The 20,491-nt window shown below is 34.3% G+C and overlaps 1 protein-coding gene across 3 annotated transcripts in view; it reads left to right on the top strand.

Moving 5' to 3' along the window:
- The window catches only part of LOC138691201 (uncharacterized), a 38,349-nt gene extending 19,189 nt beyond the window's left edge, over positions 1-19,160 (top strand). For 2 of the 3 annotated variants that reach the window (XM_069812988.1, XM_069812987.1), the window contains exon 2: positions 16,648-19,160. In XM_069812988.1, the coding sequence (XP_069669089.1) occupies positions 16,648-17,013 (366 nt within the window). In that variant the 3' untranslated portion in view covers positions 17,014-19,160. Of the gene's footprint in view, positions 1-1,563; positions 1,981-16,647 lie in introns of those variants that run through there. The other variant, XM_069812989.1, reaches the window with a different exon arrangement.
- Positions 19,161-20,491: the final 1,331 nt, after the last annotated feature.

Genomic DNA, 20,491 nt, shown 5'->3' with positions numbered 1-20,491 from the left:
ACTTACTTCTTGGGTAGCTGACTGGCTGGATGACTTAATGATTGGATGACGGACATAATGACTTACTAGTTTACTACCTGGCTAGCAGAGTGGCTGGATGATTTACTGGTTGGATAACTGACATAATAAATTACATCCTTGTTAGCTGACTAAGTGAATGATTTACTGATTGGATGACTGACATAATGACTTTCTTCTTGGGTAGCTGACTGGCTGGATGACTTAATGATTGGATGACTGACATAATGACTTACTACCTGGCTAGCAGAGTGGCTGTATGATTTACTGGTTGGATAACTGACATAATAAATTACATCCTGGTTAGCTGACTAAGTGAATGATTTACTGATTGGATGACTGACATAATGACTTACTTCTTGGGTAGCTGACTGGCTGAATGACTTACTGATTGGATGACAGACATAATGACTTACTTCTTGGGTAGCTGACTGGCTGGATGACTTAATGATTGGATGACTGACTTAATGACTTACTACTTAGCTAGCAGAGTGGCTGGATGATTTACATAAACGCTGACATTAACCTTCCCTTTAGACGTTAACATGAAAGTTTTCAAACTCCAAACTTTCATGCTTATGCTTACGTGATTTCCAAACAGTACACAATCGTGGAGTGCTGAAGTATACGAAAGAGTATGAGGAAATTACGTCGTTGTTATGTTTACATGGTTACCAAGTATCTTTGTGTTTATGTTTAGGTTCCCATCGTGAATTTTCTTGATTTTACCGTAACGCTTACATTTTAAAGTTAACGCTTACGTTATGTTTAATTTTCATTGTGAATGAGCCTTAAGACCCAGTAGCAGACTGAGTTCAACCCAGGGCCGTTCTGCAAGTTTTTGATAAGAGAAAAATTCCACCATTCTCTTAGACTAAACACGGGACCATTAAGTCCGTCACCATTTACACTACTAGCTGAAGTAACTCATATAAAGACAGAATATCTGAGAGGAAGAATAATGCCGGAAATGATCAGGACGAGGGAAAGGAATTGGCTGGGTCAATGGCCAAGAAGAAACAGCCTACTGAAGGACACATGGAAGAAGTGGTGAACGGGAAAAATGTTCGGGCCAGAAGAAAATATCAGATAATAGGCAACATTTAAGATATAGTCTATGGCTTGTACGTGAAGAATAAGAGGAAGATGGAAAAGAGGAAGGATGCATGGGTTTGCAGTGAGGAATCTGCCCTTGGGCATGAAACTATGAATGAATTAATGTCTACATAAGATAATTTGCTTCATACACAGACAGAAACAGCATTTCTCGTGTCATCTTTTTATTTTTCATTTGACTTCGTTTGTACTGTACATCAATGCGCTGTTCTGAGACACTTTCAACATCACGTGCAATTTTACAAACTGACCTTCGCAACGAATCGGCTGAAACGAGGTACAGATTACTTCAAGCGACTAGGCTGGAGTGACCTCAATGTGCGAATGGTGTGCAAAGTATGAGAATGAAATACGAAAGCGACAATGACGTTGCCTATGTAACAACGGAGAGTGAAGGCCACACTCTAGAGCTAATTTAAAGTTGCAGGAATCGTTGTAACAGCTCCATTCAGCAGTGAGGCCATGGACGCGAGCAGTTGCAGGAAGTGGGTGCGCCCAGCAAGTGTACCGTTCCCAACAGTCTGGAGACGATCTACAGGGAGAACGAAGATGGAAGACGGGAAGTTATCCAAGTTTAGGATTCAAGATCTACCTGAGGAATTGGAAGAAGAACTTTTAGATTTGATGTGTAATATATTCGTAAGAGATGAGCAGATCTGTGCACGATGCAAAGTGTATGAAGATCCTGTTTCAGTGAAGGAGTTTCGAGAAGAGTGGAGGGAAATAATAAATCAGAAAATGACACTCGTGGCTATAGTGGACGAAGATGCAGCTATACCCCGTATCGCGGGGGCAAATATTTTAGGAGTGACGCTTCAATCCGATCCACCGGACGATGGAAGTAAGGTTAGTCTTAACGAGTCTGTTCAATAAATAAGAGATGATACTCTCTATCATTCAATAGACTCCTTGTGTTGAAATTATGTATTATTTATTAACCTTCTCGTATAAGGGAAATAAATTAAGGGGAGAGGATGGTATTTTTTTTTTACTTTTTTCCTATTTGGTGTAAAATATTAATTTTTTGTATGTAGAGAGCTCATAGCTGTGGCAACTCAACCAAATAAAAATATTTTGAAAAAAAAAAATTATTTGGGGGCCCAAATTAAAAATATATATACCCAATGCAGGATTGTACTAAAACCGATATATCTAAACCGTTTTTAAAGATAGATTCAAACAGGTTTTTGCAATGTATTTGCAAAAGCATGTTCTACAAACTGTCTGTAACAGATTTTTGATATTAGTCCCTTACTTACTTACTTACAAATGGCTTTTAAGGAACCCGAAGGTTCATTGCCGCCCTCACATAAGCCCGCCAGCGGTCCCTATCCTGTGCAAGATTAATCCAGTCTCTATCATCATACCCCACCTCCCTCAAATCCATTTTAATATTATCCTCCCATCTACGTCTCGGCCTCCCTAAAGGTCTTTTTCCCTCCGGTCGATATTAGTCCCTACGTTTGTAAAATAAACAATTAAAATTTAATAACAATTTTTTTATTTCTTTTCTTGCAAACAAACGGACGTATTTTTAAAATGAAATCAATTAACAAAATTCTATTACAGAGAAAAGTTTCCTCATAGTCCAAAGAGCTGGCCTTCTATGCCCAAGGTTGCGGGTTCGATCCCGGGCCAGGTCGATGGCATTTAAGTGTGCTTAAATGTGACAGGCTCATGTCAGTAGATTTACTGGCATGTAAAAGAACTCCTGCGGGACAAAATTCCGGCACATCCGGCGACGCTGATATAACCACTGCAGTTGCGAGCGTCGTTAAATAAAACATAACATTAGTCCAAAGAATGTGTTTTCTAAATTTCATGCATTTATCTTTAATAGTTCAGAAATTATATCCATTTTTGTCTGGCAATGTAGCAAAATAAAATGAAGTTACGGGAAACCGATAAAAGCGGGCGTGTGATTTAAAAATCCATAGCGCAGGAAGTTTAAAAATGAATCTCAATAACCGATAAGGGCACTAGTACCCACAAAATGTCACGCAATGCATTCCACACATATCAAAGGGTATTTTAAAGAAAAAAAAATTGAAAATTTAATTTACCAGAAACAACAATAAAAGTGGGCGTGTGATTTAAAAATCCATAACGCAGGAAGTTTAAAAATGGCGACTCAACATCCGATAAGGGCACAAATACCCACAAAATGTTATGCTATGCATTCCACACATATCAAAGGGTATTTTAAAGAAAAAAAAATTGAAAATGTAATTTACCAGAAACAACAATAAAAGTGGGCGTGTGATTTAAAAATCCATAACGCAGGAAGTTTAAAAATGGCGACTCAACATCCGATAAGGGCACAAATACCCACAAAATGTTATGCTATGCATTCCACACATATCAAAGGGTATTTTAAAGAAAAAAAAAATTGAAAATTTAATTTACCAGAAACAACAATAAAAGTGGGCGTATGATTTAAAAATCCATAACGCAGGAAGTTTAAAAATGGCGACTCAACATCCGATAAGGGCACAAATACCCACAAAATGTTATGCTATGCATTCCACACATATCAAAGGGTATTTTAAAGAAAAAAAAAATTGAAAATTTAATTTACCAGAAACAACAATAAAAGTGGGCGTGTGATTTAAAAATCCATAACGCAGGAAGTTTAAAAATGGCGACTCAACATCCGATAAGGGCACAAATACCCACAAAATGTTATGCTATGCATTCCACACATATCAAAGGGTATTTTAAAGAAAAAAAAAATTGAAAATTTAATTTACCAGAAACAACAATAAAAGTGGGCGTGTGATTTAAAAATCCATAACGCAGGAAGTTTAAAAATGGCGACTCAACATCCGATAAGGGCACAAATACCCACAAAATGTTATGCTATGCATTCCACACATATCAAAGGGTATTTTAAAGAAAAAAAAATTTGAAAATTTAATTTACCAGAAACAACAATAAAAGTGGGCGTGTGATTTAAAAATCCATAACGCAGGAAGTTTAAAAATGGCGACTCAACATCCGATAAGGGCACAAATACCCACAAAATGTTATGCTATGCATTCCACACATATCAAAGGGTATTTTAAAGAAAAAAAAAAATTGAAAATTTAATTTACCAGAAACAACAATAAAAGTGGGCGTGTGATTTAAAAATCCATAACGCAGGAAGTTTAAAAATGGCGACTCAACATCCGATAAGGGCACAAATACCCACAAAATGTTATGCTATGCATTCCACACATATCAAAGGGTATTTTAAAGAAAAAAAAAATTGAAAATTTAATTTACCAGAAACAACAATAAAAGTGGGCGTGTGATTTAAAAATCCATAACGCAGGAAGTTTAAAAATGGCGACTCAACATCCGATAAGGGCACAAATACCCACAAAATGTTATGCTATGCATTCCACACATATCAAAGGGTATTTTAAAGAAAAAAAAAATTGAAAATTTAATTTACCAGAAACAACAATAAAAGTGGGCGTGTGATTTAAAAATCCATAACGCAGGAAGTTTAAAAATGGCGACTCAACATCCGATAAGGGCACAAATACCCACAAAATGTTATGCTATGCATTCCACACATTATCACAAAGTATTTGAAAGAATTTTTTTTTTAATTTACTCATTTTTCACCAAAAAAATACCATCCTCTCCACTTAATTTGCAACTGAAATTACGTATACGTGTCCAATAAAATTCTACATTATAAATGAAGTATAGGCCTAATTAAAACATTTATATCTCAGCATATTTCACTCTTGGTGAAATAAATTTTGTAAACTTTCAATAGCTACATGCATTCTGCTTGTTTCTGCATTTTAAATATTTTTATTGAACCTACGATCCCACTACACACCACACTTCTCAACTGCGTCGCGTTTCTTGACTGACTACGAGATGAAATAACTTCACAAATATCAGTGCGGCGTACATTAAGTAAATGTGCCACGTTTAGTGGACTACATTTCCACAATTCCACTCAATAAAAATTTCACACATTCATATTTCAATTCGTTACATACTTTAGTTAAAGTTTTTATTTATTTAAACTTCACCACCAACTGAAGCAAGCTTCCAATTAAAGATGGCTTACATTGACATTATATACAAAATATATAAAAAGAAAAAACAAAACAAGCAACACGAACGAAAGGAAAAAAGAAATGAGGAACAAAAGAAAGAAAGAAAAATAGATGCCAGAATATAATATTGCAGTTAATATTAGTGTCAAATGTCAATATAATAATGCAAAATTATTTCAAAATTAGAGTAAAAAATATTACAATACACTTATTCCTAATTTAAATATCTAAGGAAATATTGTTGTTTTATAATACTGTATGAAATTTTTTAACTGATAAACTGAAATCTAATTAAGAATCACAGTTTAAAGACAAAGAGTTGTAGGCTTATTACACATAACAAACAATGGAGAGTTCTTGAAGAAAACAGTTCTGGAATTGAAATACCAGAAGGTTACTATGACGTAATTCTGTTCTTTTTATATTGAACTAAGGGAATTTAGGAAAATCACAGTTATTCAATATACCGTTAACAGTCTTATAGAGTATAGACCCCACGATACGTTTTGAAGTAGAATTTCATCAGTCAGCCGAGGTCCACCTTGAGAAGTCGATCTATGAGCCTACAGTTAACTATTTCAAGCTGAAATATGCCTTAATGTTGAGATATTCGGCTTGCTCATAGGTGCTCGAGGGACTATACCAGCTTTTTTCGAAGAATTTCGACGGCAGTTTGCTCTGCCAACATCTCTGAGGGATGACATTGTGATAATTGTGGTAAAAAAATTCTGCCAAATCCTAATTAATCACATGATGTCACATTAATAGCAATTATAATTTTTCACGCCCTTTTCTTTGTTTCCCTTCTTTCAAATTTAATATTATGTTTACATATGTGTATTAATTTTTATTGAGGATATACTGAGTCCGTAAGGGCTACCCCCAATGGGAGACAGTTCAATATTATTATTATTATTATTATTATTAATATTATTATTATTATTATTATTATTATTATTCACTTCATGGTATGGGCAATTGCCCGTTCCGGCTTCAAAGGTCGGTCCATCTTTTCATCGGTCGTCCCTGATCTCTTCGTCCTTTTGCTTTATAATTTATTGCTTTCTTGGGAAGTCTGTAGTCGTCCATTCTCTCTACATGTAATTTCCAATCTTGTCTGTAATTGTCTATTTTACCAATAAGTGGGTATACTCCTAGTTCCTGCCTAATATCTTCATTTCTAATTCTATCCAATCTCGTGCATCCTTTTACTTTTCGCAAGAATCTCATCTCTGCCGCTTGTATTTTACTAACTTCAGGTTTTGTTGTAACCCAACTTTCACTTCCATATAAAAGAGTAGGGACTGCCATTACATTGTAGAATTATTATTATTATTATTATTATTATTATTATTATTATTATTATTATTATTATTAAGTTTATAATTAAATTCAAAAAGTAATTGATTATATGAAATTTGCTTTTCATAAGACGATACATGATGTTTTTTTTTAATATAAGTAACGTAAAAACCTTTTCTGTATCCTTTCTATTTACATCTGATGGGACTGGAACTGAGGCGACCATTGCATTGCTATTTTTCTAAGTATTAGAGTGAACGAAAGTAAGTATGAACAAATGTTATAATCTGTGTAAAAACTGCAGTATAAAATCACAAAAAATTAAACTTTTTCTGCTGCAACAGACATTTTTTTGGAATATGTATTATATGTCTTTCTCGTGTTAAATTTTACCGTACATTTTTTTGTTATCAGGGTTTAAAGGAATGAAGTAATATTGATGTTTAGATTATCAAAATCAATAAATGTTAGTTTATTACTCCGTGTATAAAACAGTTTTCTACATTACGTATTTTACATGTAAATTAAAGTAAAATACGTATAGGTAATTTACTCGCCCAACCTTGATGCTACCTAATGATGCCGGATAAGGCGAAAATACTTGTAGCCGCTACTTGGTTTTACATGCTATTCACTTATGGAGTGATTCATAATGAACAGACGGTCAAATGAAGGCTCTTTGTATCATTATTTACTTGTTTAATGTTGTGCAGTGTACAATGTGCACGAAATCAACGTCGAACAGACATGAAAGAATGGTGTTCTCGTAAAATTCCTTTCACAAAACGCAGGTTATTCACCAGTGAGCAATCTAATGTTAGTGACTTTCCAAGGCCGCTTCTACCACTGGAATGTTACCGCAAACCCACCGTTACGTAACAACAAAAACGCATTACTTGCCATTTCTTGTCATTCCATGGTATTCACAATTCGTTTATTTACAAGGTTAAAATATACAAGATGGCTACGAAACCAAAAACTATATCTACTAATATTTTATTCATTCGTAGTGTTCTTACATTGGGCAGGTCTTTCACTGCAAACTCAGCATTCTTCAGTTCTTCTATTTTCTGCCTTCCTCTTAGCCTCCGCATGTCTTATCTTAATGTCGCCCACCATCCGATATTTTCTTCTGCCCCGGACTCTTCTCCCGTTCACCATTCCTTCAAGTGTATCTTTCAGAAGGCAGTTTCTTCTCAACCATTGACCCAGCCAATTCCTTTTCCTCTTCCTGATCAGTTTTAGTATTATTCATTCTTCACCCACTATTTTCAAAACAGCTTCGTTTCTTATTCTTATTTCATACGCTCCACAGACGCTCTGAAGCTATGTAGGAAAATATCTCGAGATGTGCCAGAAAATTTAACGATATTAATTTCAAAAGCATACTCGAATTTTTATTAACATTATTTATTAGTCATAATGACATAAAATAAATCAAAGTTTTTAAAAAGTTCGACTCAATAAAGAATTAAAGCACCACATAACATTTTTAAACCACTATGGCTACCTTGCGCGCGAAATTTGTCCACCCCTGATGTTTACAATAAATAAAACAAATTTAGATACTTTAGATGTAATTAAAGTTTAGAATTAACAAATAAAAGTTATAAATGTCAGCACAAACTTAAAATAAAATATATTATGAATGCGTGCTTTACGAGTCTCCACACATTACGATCAGTGACTGTAAACATTTTAAGTGTTTCAAATGAAAACTTTGCCCTTCTTTCTGATAAAATACATTTTCTTCTTCGCTAATAAGCGCTCGCTGCCAAATTTTTCTATTGGAGCACTCATTTTCAACGGGCTACCATTTTTTTTTGTTTTCGCATGTTCATTGAACAGCAGATCTGAACTAACAATAAGTAGCGTAGGATGTCAAGCTATGCTCCATACATATCTAGATTGTTGCGGGTTGCTTGGAAGCTTAGGGAATCAAACGCAGGACTGCAGTTATGAGTTTTAACGGAAGTTGAAGTCCAGTTAGTTAAAATTCAATAATTATTTTCAATGGTATCCACCTCAAGATTGGTCAAAATCATTAGTTATTCCAATATTTAAGAAAGGAGATAGGACCAACTGTGACAATTACAGAGGGATCAGTTTATTAAATTCTGGTTATAAAATTTATTCTAGTATTATTAAGAATATATTATGTAAATATTATTAAGAACAAAATGGCTTCAGGAAGGGCAGATTATGCTGCGACGGATATTTTACAATGCAAATTTTGATTGAGAAGCATCGAGAATTTGATACAGAAACACATTTGGCATTTATTGATTTTATAAAAGCATTGGATAAAGTGAACAGAAGTTTGTTATTCGAAATTTTGACAAAGGTTCAGATTGCAAAACAGATCATATACAATATTTATAACCTTTATAAATCAAACATTATTGCATTAAAAATGAAAGAAAAGATAACTCATTGGACGGAAATAAACTCAGGAGTCAGAAAAGGCTGTGGCTTCACTCCTCTGCTTTTTAACGTTTATATGAATGCCATTGTGAAAGAGTTTAGAGAAACAAAACACGGGTATATCACTATTAACAGAAATTTAAAATTAGATGTAATAAAGTTTGCAGATGATCTTGTTTTACTAACAACATCTGAGGATGATTTTCAATGGTCAGTGCAAAATTTAAATTTAATAGCTCAAAAATATTCAATGGAAATATCCATTAACAAAACAAAAATAATGACCTTTTGTGGTAAATACCCAATACCAAGCAAAATTTCTTTAAATAATACAATTTTGGAAAGAGTTAATGAGTTTAATTATTTAGGATATAAACTTTCTTTTGTTGAAAATTTGGATTTATCAGAGAAAATGGTAAAATTCAACAAATCAATGGCCATTATTAATAGAGTTTTAAAACCTTCATTAGTACAAAAATCAACTCGTACTCGTCTTTATCAAATAATAGCTCGACCAGTCTTATGTTACGGGAGTGAAGCGTGGACTATAAGGACAAAAGATGAAAGCAGACTAACAGCTTGCGAGATGAGATTCATGCCCCCGAACAGCTGGCTACACTAAATGGAATCGAAAGAAAAATGAAGATATCCTTCAAGAACTTAATGTGTTATCACTACTGGACTACATCTCCAGATATCAGTTAAACTGGAAGGAACACGTCTCAAGAATGGTTTCATCCAGGATCCCTAAGGCAATAATGAAGTATCGTCCAAATGGTAAACGGTCACTTGGTCGACCTATGAAAAGATGGAAAGAAAATCGCTTTTTCAGGCCGTAACAGTTCTTTTGGGACTAGTACTTGACAGGATGATGATGATGATGATGATGATGATGATGATGATGGTATATCAGTGTTTGAAATAATATTAGAAGCTTAACCTCTTCAGGCCTGAATTTATATTAAACAAAACTGAAAAAAAAACTGGTCACATAATCATTCTGAGGCTCCAAAATTCCCAAATCAAGTCTTCAAGGAAAATAAAAATTTGGGGTCAATTTTGACCCCTGGGGCCCCAAATTTTTAATTCAGGTATAGAAATGTTTTAAAAATAAAATTCTCCATTTCTATCACACTGAATTTTTTCAAAATATTTAAAATTATTGAAGATATTCAAAGAAAGAGAAAAAAGAGAAACAATGTATACTATAATATACATCAGGCCTGAAGGGGTTAAAGTCGCATTACTCATTGGGATTGATTATTAGTTACATTTCAATGTGATAATGTTGTCTGTGCTAGAGTCTGGCGTTCTGCTGACTCGATTTAATGGAATGTCGCCAGAATTTTTTCTGAATAATTCCGAGTACTGGGGCAACAGAGAACTATATTATAGGCTACTAATCAAGCAACAAGTAATGCAACAATATTAATAAGCGTTAATACTGTCACGGTGTAACATACATAGTTATTTTATTTATATAATAAAATATCTGTCACAAAAAGTGGTGTAGCCTATATTTTCATGAGACGTTTTACGCGTTTACAAGAGCGACATTTTTATTTTCATATCTTTCTTTTATTTAAATTAAAAATCGCAACTGTACTTTGAAAACTGTGCGATCGCATTGCACAAAGAGATATTTTTTTTTATAATTTCAGAAGATGAATTACAATACTTATCCATTCTGTAAGCGATTTCGTCTACTGAATACCAAATGTTTTAAAGAAAAATAAATTTAATTTCCTTCACTACTCTACACTAGTTTCTAATCATGCGTAGCCACTAACATATACTCTACACACGTTTATATTCTATATTTTGTCTGAACATGCTGCCGATTTAAGGCATAGTTCTGTAGGTAATAATAAATTTTCTTCAAGCAACCGCTTTTTGAGACATAATGTCTATTTTGTTTCGTTGTTTACTTTATTCCATGTGAAAATGGTAAGAAGAAAACGGCTACCGTAAACTAGATTTACTTTGACCCACTGAAATATATTTTTAATTGTTATTTTTCTGGTTTCTTGTAAAATGTTTGGTGATAAAGCTCCAAATTTCATATGCGAGTGCGAGAATATTTCCTAAAAACATTTCAACAATCATAATAGCAGGGGTTGCCAAACACCACGAAGTTGTGACGTAATAGAAATGCAACCCGCACACCACTATCGCAGGAAGAGGTGTGGAGTGGGTATCTCCTCAGGTAATGCAGTGAATAACAGTCATAGACGGACTGTGTGACCAAAAAACAAAATCAATATAATATTCTTCTACTTATTAACTATACACTCTTTTCCATGTTAATTTTTTTATCCTCCTCTTCACTATTTTTGTATTATTGATGAAATAAAATAAATTTATTTTCTCATTTACCATAAAAACAACGTGTACTTTACATCAGCAGATATTTGAAATTAGAAAAACGCACCAGGATGGCCACGAAGTTGTAAATTACACTACATACTTCAAAAAACGTCGAAGTATTTTACTCCGATTAAGACATAGAAGCCGATACTTTTTATTGTTTATTTATTAATTAAATATTCAAATTACACTACATACGTCGAAAAAAAGTGGAAGTATTGCACACCGATTAAGACATAGAAGCCAATACTTTTTATTCTTTATTTATTAATGAAATATTCAAATTACACTACATAGGTCGAAAAAACGTTGGAATTATTTTACCCGATTAAGACATAAAAGCAGATACTTTTTATTATTCGTTATGAATGAAATATTCAAGCTACAGGTGAGGGCGTGGCAGTCTTCATAACAAGAAGAATAATGACAACGTATATTGTTCTTTTATACTTCATTAAACATTTTACAACAAATTAAGATCTCATATTTTTGCCATCTGAACAAAATAAATACTTTTCCTCCCATGCTCCTTAAAATTAAGTTTTTACTTATTATTTGTTTTGGAAAAGACATCGAAACATATTATCCTACACACTTGTAACATCACATGCGTACGTCCGGTGCTGATAAATGTCTTTACTTATATCGAAGTGATGGCTGTAAACAGAGGGTGGGGGTATGATGCCACGGTTACGCTTGAGTGGAGGCAGGGATATGTGTCGCGACACAGCTTTTGGCGATCACTGATAATAGTCACTGATAATAATACATGTGATAACATTTAGTTCAAAGCTGTAGGCAAAAGTTACCTGGCACATTAGGTTACTTTGATGGACCTATGTTTCTCATACACAGTGTGTCAAAAATGAAGTATCCAATATTTTGGGAGGTGATAGTATGCATCAAAACAAGAAAATAATGTCTAATAAACATGGGTCCTACAACACATACTTTCTAAGATATGAACATTCGTTCACAGGAGATTCTCAATGTGACGTCCATTCATGGCAATGCATTCCTCGTGAAACCGTGAACCTTAGTAAGGACATAATATAGAGTGGATCGGGGGAAGATGCCTGACTTTTTCTTTGATTGAAAATTTAAGATACTGTTCATTTAGTTTTGAACTTCATATTGAAATATCTGGAATGTATTTTGAAACTACATTTTTGCTATAAAACAGAAAACATTAATTACCTTGTTTATAGATACAGATTTTCTTCTAGCCTGCACTGTAGGCATCTTTCCCCGATAGTCAGGTAAGATGGCAAATGCAATTAACACATTTACTGATATATGTATTTTACCTGAACTTGGTTTGATACATGTATATAACAAAATTGACTTAATCTAAAGCTCACGGACACTTTTTCACTCGTTTATCACTACTTAGCAACACAGTCATTGCACATATTGTATTGCCGTGTGCAAGACTCCTGAAATCACTTCTTGCACATAACGAATTCAATCCAGTACATTTTTTTGTCATCATTCTTTTTAGGCAGCTTTTAAGGATACGGTAAGGAATCCCGTATGCTTGCGATGCTCTAAAACAGTTCGTACCCTCTGTTATAACATGCCCCATCGCAAGCTGAAGACTCTCCTCAATCTACGGACCTATATCAGAGGATCTTACGTAATATTTATACATTTCCTGCAATAAAACAAAACTCTTGCAACAAATTCCCTTCTTACGCCGAAAAAAAGTGATCGTCTTCCCCAAGTATCGGAGTAAGATGCCTAGTGCTGTGATGAAACCTAATATGGCGGAACAAGGTCGTTGGTTGTTAACAATACAAACTTTAGAACCTTTACTACAATATCCATTATAAAGGTTTGACAGTTATTACGAATTCAAGGATGTATTAAAATTTTAACATACTTTTGCAATTAATTTATAGCAGAAAAATGAGCTGTTTTCTTGCTTTTCTTCTTCTCACAACAAGAACACGTGGCAAAATGAGTTAGCTTCCACTCTACAGACATTCAACTGTCTCAGTGATTATGAAGACATGCGCGTGGCGTTCTCTCTTGGAAGAATGTGAAACTACAAAGAAATATGCATCTTCCCCCGATAGTCATCTCCCCCCGAATCACTCTACGTATAGTACAATGTATTTATCTGTGGAAATACACATGAAAAATGGAATGTACTTGAACGAAAAGAGTATAGCATTTTGAAATTACACTTTTATGCGCCATGTAGCATGTTGTTCATAGAAATCGTTCCACACAAGGGAGTAAGTAGGCCTACACGTACGTTTTTTAACATCAGGATTAAAACATAGTGAACAGACTGTACAGATTACCCTCAGTGCGAGTGCCTCCGCTCGTACAAACACACTGAGGCAACATATGTCAGAAACTGACCTATAATACCTAGCGATCGTAAGAAAACTGTCTGAACCGGGCGGAGGTAAACTACACCCACCTTTCATGTGTATTTTTCCCATACCTTTGCTATACGCTTGTGATATGTAATCTGCACACACAACAAAACCTAGGTGTTAGAGGTCGTATGTAAACTACACACTACTGACTCGGGTTACATTTTTTAATAAATTACATGTAAATCGAACGCAATGCCAACCAATGTTACGAGCGACAAGCACAATTGACTTACGTAGTTTTTAATGGAAGAAGAGGGGTATTGTATAACGAATATAAATACTTTATGCAGTGTGGATACTATTTTCATGGATGGGACATTCACATTTCGTACTAACAATTTTACACAACTCTTAACCATCTATGGAGAACAAAATAGGCATTACATACAACTAACATATTGTCTGTTTTCCGAAGAAAGCTTATACTTATGTTCAACTATTACGATCGATTTCTGACATATGCTATCATCTAAATTTACGACTGAATCCAAACACTGTAATTGTGGATTTCGAATGTGTCATCCGTGCTGCAATAAATGCTATATGGGGTGATGCCAATGTCATTGGATGTAGATTCGGCCTAAGGCAGATTAATAAATATGGTTTGATAAAGGAATATAAAAGTGATTCTGAAATCGGCAGATGGTTAAAACTTGTATTCGGGGTACCGCTCTTAGATTCACATGTGGTTGGCGACTGTTTTGTATCTGATCTAGTGGTTATTAAGCCACAAGATGAAAAACTAAATATGTTTTGTGACTATTTAGTAGACAGCTATGTAGACGATGACGCTACCTTTCCTCTTCCAATCTGGGCAGCTCAAACAGAAAGCTTGCAGCGTGGAACTAATATCTATGAGACTTTTCTTAAAAGATTCAACAAGACATTTTACTCTGCTCATCCTGATATTTATACTTTCACAAATAAGTCAATTGAATTTCAAATAGACAAATAGACTACGTAAAAATTCAGGAGATATCTACCTACTGCAGCAAAAGTTAAAAATAAGGGCTTCTTAAGGAGGAAAGATACTCTGGAGAGAAGTATAAAATATTTTCATGAGGGGCATATACCCCGATTGGAATTCATTAAGCGAGCAAAATACCACCTACCAATATAAATTATTGGTTAATATGTTAATATTGTAATAGTGAGTATATTAAAAGTAAATACATGCCAATATAATATGTATTTTTGTGTGCAATTTACATCCTGTATTTATTACTTAGGTTGTTTAAGTGTGCAGATTACATATCCAAAATCGATGTGTGCATATTACATGTGTGTAAATTACCTTCTTTTAGGTCATATATCTGAAAAGTGTGTGCAGTTTACCGCCCCCAGCTGAACCATCTCTGTAGTACAATCTTGCGATGGTGATTAATATTTGCGGACGAGAGCTATTTTATGCCTGCTGCGCGCGCGCGGAGCTCTTTTACCTGTAAACATTGCTAAAGGATGTACAGATCTTAGAACACAGAGCATCATGACGGAACGGAAGCGCTTAAAGCTTTCAACGAAGAGTGAAAAATACAATATTTATGCTTCGAACATGGTGATGAAGTCCAGTGTTTGTTGTGTAAAAAAAATATCATTTGCAAAAAAGCAACATAAAATGGCATTATGAGACGCAACATGAAAGAATATAGGCATTATTCAGGAGAAGAGATAAATAAATTCATTTCAGAATTGACATCGAAGGTAAATTAATTTACATTTGGGTCAGCAGATAGTATCTAGATTCCTTTTATTCCTTTATTTTAAATGTATTATTGATGTTTTATTTGTTGCTTGTTTCTGGATATTTACTTTTATTAGACTATGTGTTTCTTTAATTTAGAAATAATATTTTATCTTTGATTGCACTTTAACTTATACTATTACTAAACTCAAAATGCTAATTCACTTTTATTCCAATAACTATTTTCAGGATTTTTATCAAATATGAACTAAACATTTTGAAAACTTTGATGCAAGGAGCTTTTTTAATAACGTCAATATAAAATATACTTAAACATATAATTTCAAAAATATTAGACCTAATTGCACAAAATTTTGTACAGATGATATTATTATAGATCTGTTTATATAGTTTAAATTTCACAAATTTTGGCCGAAATTGTGGAAGTTTTAAAAGTCATACATATCCTCTTAAATGACTGACCCCAAAAATTACGATGGCTCTCAATATCTTAATTTAATCAATTTGTTTTTTTTTTGTGTTACGTGCATCTCACAAATCACTCTAAGAAAACTCATTACATAATCACGAGTGGAGTGTAAGGACTACATTTTTACAATCACACATCAATATACTCTATTTCAATCAATATTGCCATTATTATTTTTTCAACAAATACTCAAAAGTACTTAGAGATCACACACGTCGAGCAGATAGACCCTATTAGTTTCTCCTAACCAATGAAGTGAAGTATTTACATAATAAATAATTGCTTTCAACAATAAAATGGTTTACATACAATTAACTTTTCCTATTTCTCTTTTTGTCCCTAAAAACCCTTCCCTTTGGGATTTGTTTATATATGTACATGTATATTAAATAACTGAGTAATTAACCCTATTACATAGCCAGAAATTTAGTAAGGCAAGTTATTGTAATAATTGCTGCCTTTACTCGCTGCATGTGCATGTACATCCCTGTTGTCTACGTTACAGTGAATGCGCTATGTGCTCGTGATCAAGGTCGAGCTCTTCTACCATGAGTGGGAACTAATATCGTCTCATCCCTGCTGTAGTATCTCCCGAGGGTAAAAATTTAAAAATTCATTTGTAGGAATTTCATTAGTCTCACTCTGCCTCCAAGGAGACCCTACACCCAAATGGACCAACTTTGATCTCAATGCTGTTGGATTTCCGTCAGTTATCTCTGTGAATAGAAATGGAAACTCCTCTGTGAAAGTCTCAAATATTATGAAGCTAATACATTTTAATTTCTTATTTTGCAGTACAAAGGAAAAGCAGTAAGAGAGACATGGAAGTTCATCAACTGGGCGCTGGAACCCGTGGATGTTTTCAAAACGTACGGCGTAGATGAATATATGTCGGCCCTGGGACTTCTGGTGGTTCCGGAATTTCGAGGCCAGGGACTCAGTGTCGAACTCCTGAAGGCGAGATTCCCCCTGGCAAAGGCTGTCGGTTTGAAGGCTACAATGACATTCTTCTCTCCGGCAGCGGCTCAAGCTGCATCACTGAAAGCCGGGATGGAGCTGCTGCACGAGGTGTTATATGAAGACTACAAGAAAGACGGCGAAGTTGTGTTCCCTAACATGAAGAATAAGGCATTCCGAGTCATGGGTGCAAGAATAACTTAGGATGTGCAATGCTATGGACTACTATGCGAAAATATCCACGTTGTTCTTCTGTTTCTTCTCGTAATCTTCGTTTCATTCCACTTTTCCTTTTTATTAACCACTTCATTTCAGTTTCTCCTTGGTCTGCTGTCCTCACTTTTTGTACATACTCTTCTCATTTCTAAAAATATTTCTCTATCACTTCTCTTCTTTCTCTTTTGGTATTCCTTTGTCTTAATTTTCTTTTCTCTTATTTCCGCGGCTCCTGCTTCTGTTCTTCTTCGTCTGAGTCATTCTATACTTTCTCAATTTCTCTACTTTTGTTCCTTCTTCCTTTCTTCTCTCATTCCTCTTTCTTCTCTTTTTCTCTCGTCTTATTCACTTTTCGTCCTATTAAATTTGTTAGTTTGGTCATTCATCAAGTTATTCATTTGTAATATTACCTTTGTTTTCATTTTCCGTTTCTTTTTTTAACTTCTCGTTCATTCTTTACATCTCAAATTATTTCTATTTTGTTTTTCTTCTAATTCTTTTTCAAATTTCAATTGCTTTCTCGTACTTATACTCTGCAACTTCTTTCATTTTCACAATTTCTCCTCAGTCCTTTTTCTTCTTACATTCTTGCATTCTCATACTTTTTCTTTATCCTTCTCAAAATTAATATTTTTTATGCTCGACCATGCCGAAATGTAGTAATTATACACCTGGTAGCAGCCCTTTAATGATCCTCATTAAAGTACACCTATTCATTAAAGTTCAGGTGTTCCACCAATCAGAAAACACCATTGTAGCAATATGAAAGCGCAAGTATCGATTATTCTCGGATATGCAATCGAAAGACAACTAGCGAAACGTCACGGAGGCTGGGAATCCAATACTGTCGCAGAAGGTTATGTTCTGTTACTATAATAATTAGCGTAAATTGTAAATAATATTCAAATAAATTCAATTTGTCATCTCGTTTTTCAATTCTAAATCAATTTCCAGGTTATATCAAAATTAGTTCATGTTATTCTCTACATTACATCAAGGTCAATGACATTATTGTTCCTCGGAAAAAATCAATACTTTCGCGTCTGCGCACATCTCACAATTTACGAGCTATGCACAAGGTCACTTCCGATCTTCAGTCAGATACAAATAAAATGAATACGTCTTCTGAATAATTTCAAGTTAGAAATATGGTCGAGCATAAAAAGTCGTATGAAAGTTGTCTATAATGGTAATTAAGACGCTCGTATGAAAATTATGAAACGAGCGCAAGCTCGTTTCATAAACAAACATACTCGCGTCTTAATTACTATCATTATAGGCTCGTTGCATAATGTACTATTTTCGCCTCCTCTTTGAATTGTACTTGGTCCGTACTGTGTTGTTAGTATTATTTTGATCGAGTCCGATATTCCTGAGTTCAGAACTCGCCAAGAATAATAACAATCCTTATCATATTCCATGCATGAAAAAAAGCAGGAAAGTCTGTGCCTTATGTTTACGGCACATAAAAGAATCTTCATTGCTTCAGACAAAATATACCACCTATTTAGCCTCCACGTTAAAATTTCAAAGCTGCTTCTCTCCTTCCGTCACTTCAACATATATCCCCCGTACCTTCAGTCATTACTAACACCATCACCATCATGCTACCAGTTCAACTAACACCGGCTGTCACGAAGTTTGATTTAGCGGGCAATTACGCTTAAGTATTTCACACTTTAACACTACGAAATTACACATAAGCATATCGTCGTTGTTTCTGCAATAACTCCTATGTGACATATTTATCGATTTTCAGATTTTTGCTCTATTAAATAACTTAAATGGTGACACAGCAAATAATAAAATCTCCTATATGTAATTGTATTTCTTTCTTTCGAAAATTTAAGAATTCCCAGTCTCCTATGTACTGCTGCCATAGAATGAATAAATGTGTTTTTCTTCCTACTGAACAATTTTGTATTTTGCACATAGGAGTTATTGCAGGAACAACGACGATATATTCAAAGGGAAAAGCACTTCCCACAAAACCGAGTAGTGTAAGAGAAAGGCCCAGATAGTACGAATTGCAATTATTTGTAAATATGTTACCATAGATTTAATAATTTGAATTTGTCACAGTATTGTCTTTGTAGACACAATTAAATAAATTACTGCAAAGTTTTAAAAAAGTGTACTATGTGTTTTTGTTCAGAAATAAATTAAATAAAACTTCATGTAAACGTGAAGGTGAAGTTACCCGTATTACGGTCTATGACGTCTCACAGGGTAGCGCTAGATTGCTTCTACTGTTGCAAATAATTGACAATGGTAACACTAGGGATGTCAGTCCTAGGAGCGGCTTTAGGGGTAGTGCCCTCGTGCCTTGGCACTGCCTAAATGAAGTATAATTAAACCTTATTATTAACTAACATTCAGACTGCTATAAGATCACAAATATTATAACAAATATGGATTTATCATGGAGTGAAACCAGCAGAACATCGATTTGAACTACCGCGCCGCGCCGTGTCAGATTAACAATGCCGTTCGCCCGCTCATGCGCTGTTGTATAGCTGTACACTGTACATATCTTTGTCATTCGAGCCAGTTGCTAACTACCTCTGTATGGGCATGCGCAGAAGTGTTTTGTAATCCATTCGATGGAGCTTCAGGTGGTGCAAAGGGCAAGGGGAAAGGTCTTATCCGTGCCATTCAGTTCATAACTCGATTCGAGGTGGCAGCACTAAATAACGAATATTAAATTTGTTCCACACATTTTCACACAAAAGAAAAAATTAAGATCATGGGATGATGAAATTAAGGAGATCACAAAAAGTAAAAACAGAGCTTATAGAAAATACCTTCAAACAAAATCCGTCAATGATGAAATAGATTATAAATATAAAAAGGGCAATCGCTAACAGAGAAATTAGAAAACGACACAGGCAATCATGGAAAGAGTTTATATGTTTTTTAGAAGCTGACATTTATAAAATGAAACCCAATACATATAAAATTTTAAAATACATGAACAAAGACATAAAGGAATCCGCCAAGATAAACCCTCGCCCCAAAATAGAAATATTCCTAGATTTTTACAAAAACTTCTGGGACACAAAAAACTTAGATGAACAATGCATTACAAAAGAAGAACTGTAAGAAGCATTAAAGAAGACGAAAAACAGTAAATCACCTGAGAAGATAACCTAAATTCAGAATTGTATAAATATGCAGGAGATCTATTTCAAGAAAGATTACTAAGATTTCTAAACAGAATATATCTGACTGCTACTTTACCGGAAGAATGGAAAAATAGTGTAATTATTCCCATATATAAAGCAGGAAATAAACAAAATGTTGAAAACTATAGAGGGATTAGTATCCTCAACACATGTTATAAGATATTTAGTAGGATTGTAAATGAAAAATAAAAAAAAAATGCTGAAACTTTTCTTCTGAAGTGTCAAAATGGCTTTAGAAAAGGAAGATTATGTGTAGATCTATTTTTTATAGAACTTTATTG

Source organism: Periplaneta americana, chromosome 16, assembly GCF_040183065.1.
Source record: "Periplaneta americana isolate PAMFEO1 chromosome 16, P.americana_PAMFEO1_priV1, whole genome shotgun sequence".
NCBI classification, from domain to species: domain Eukaryota; kingdom Metazoa; phylum Arthropoda; class Insecta; order Blattodea; family Blattidae; genus Periplaneta; species Periplaneta americana.
The sequence above is the reverse complement of the archived record's forward strand: the minus strand, read 5'-3'. Positions and strand labels throughout refer to the sequence as shown.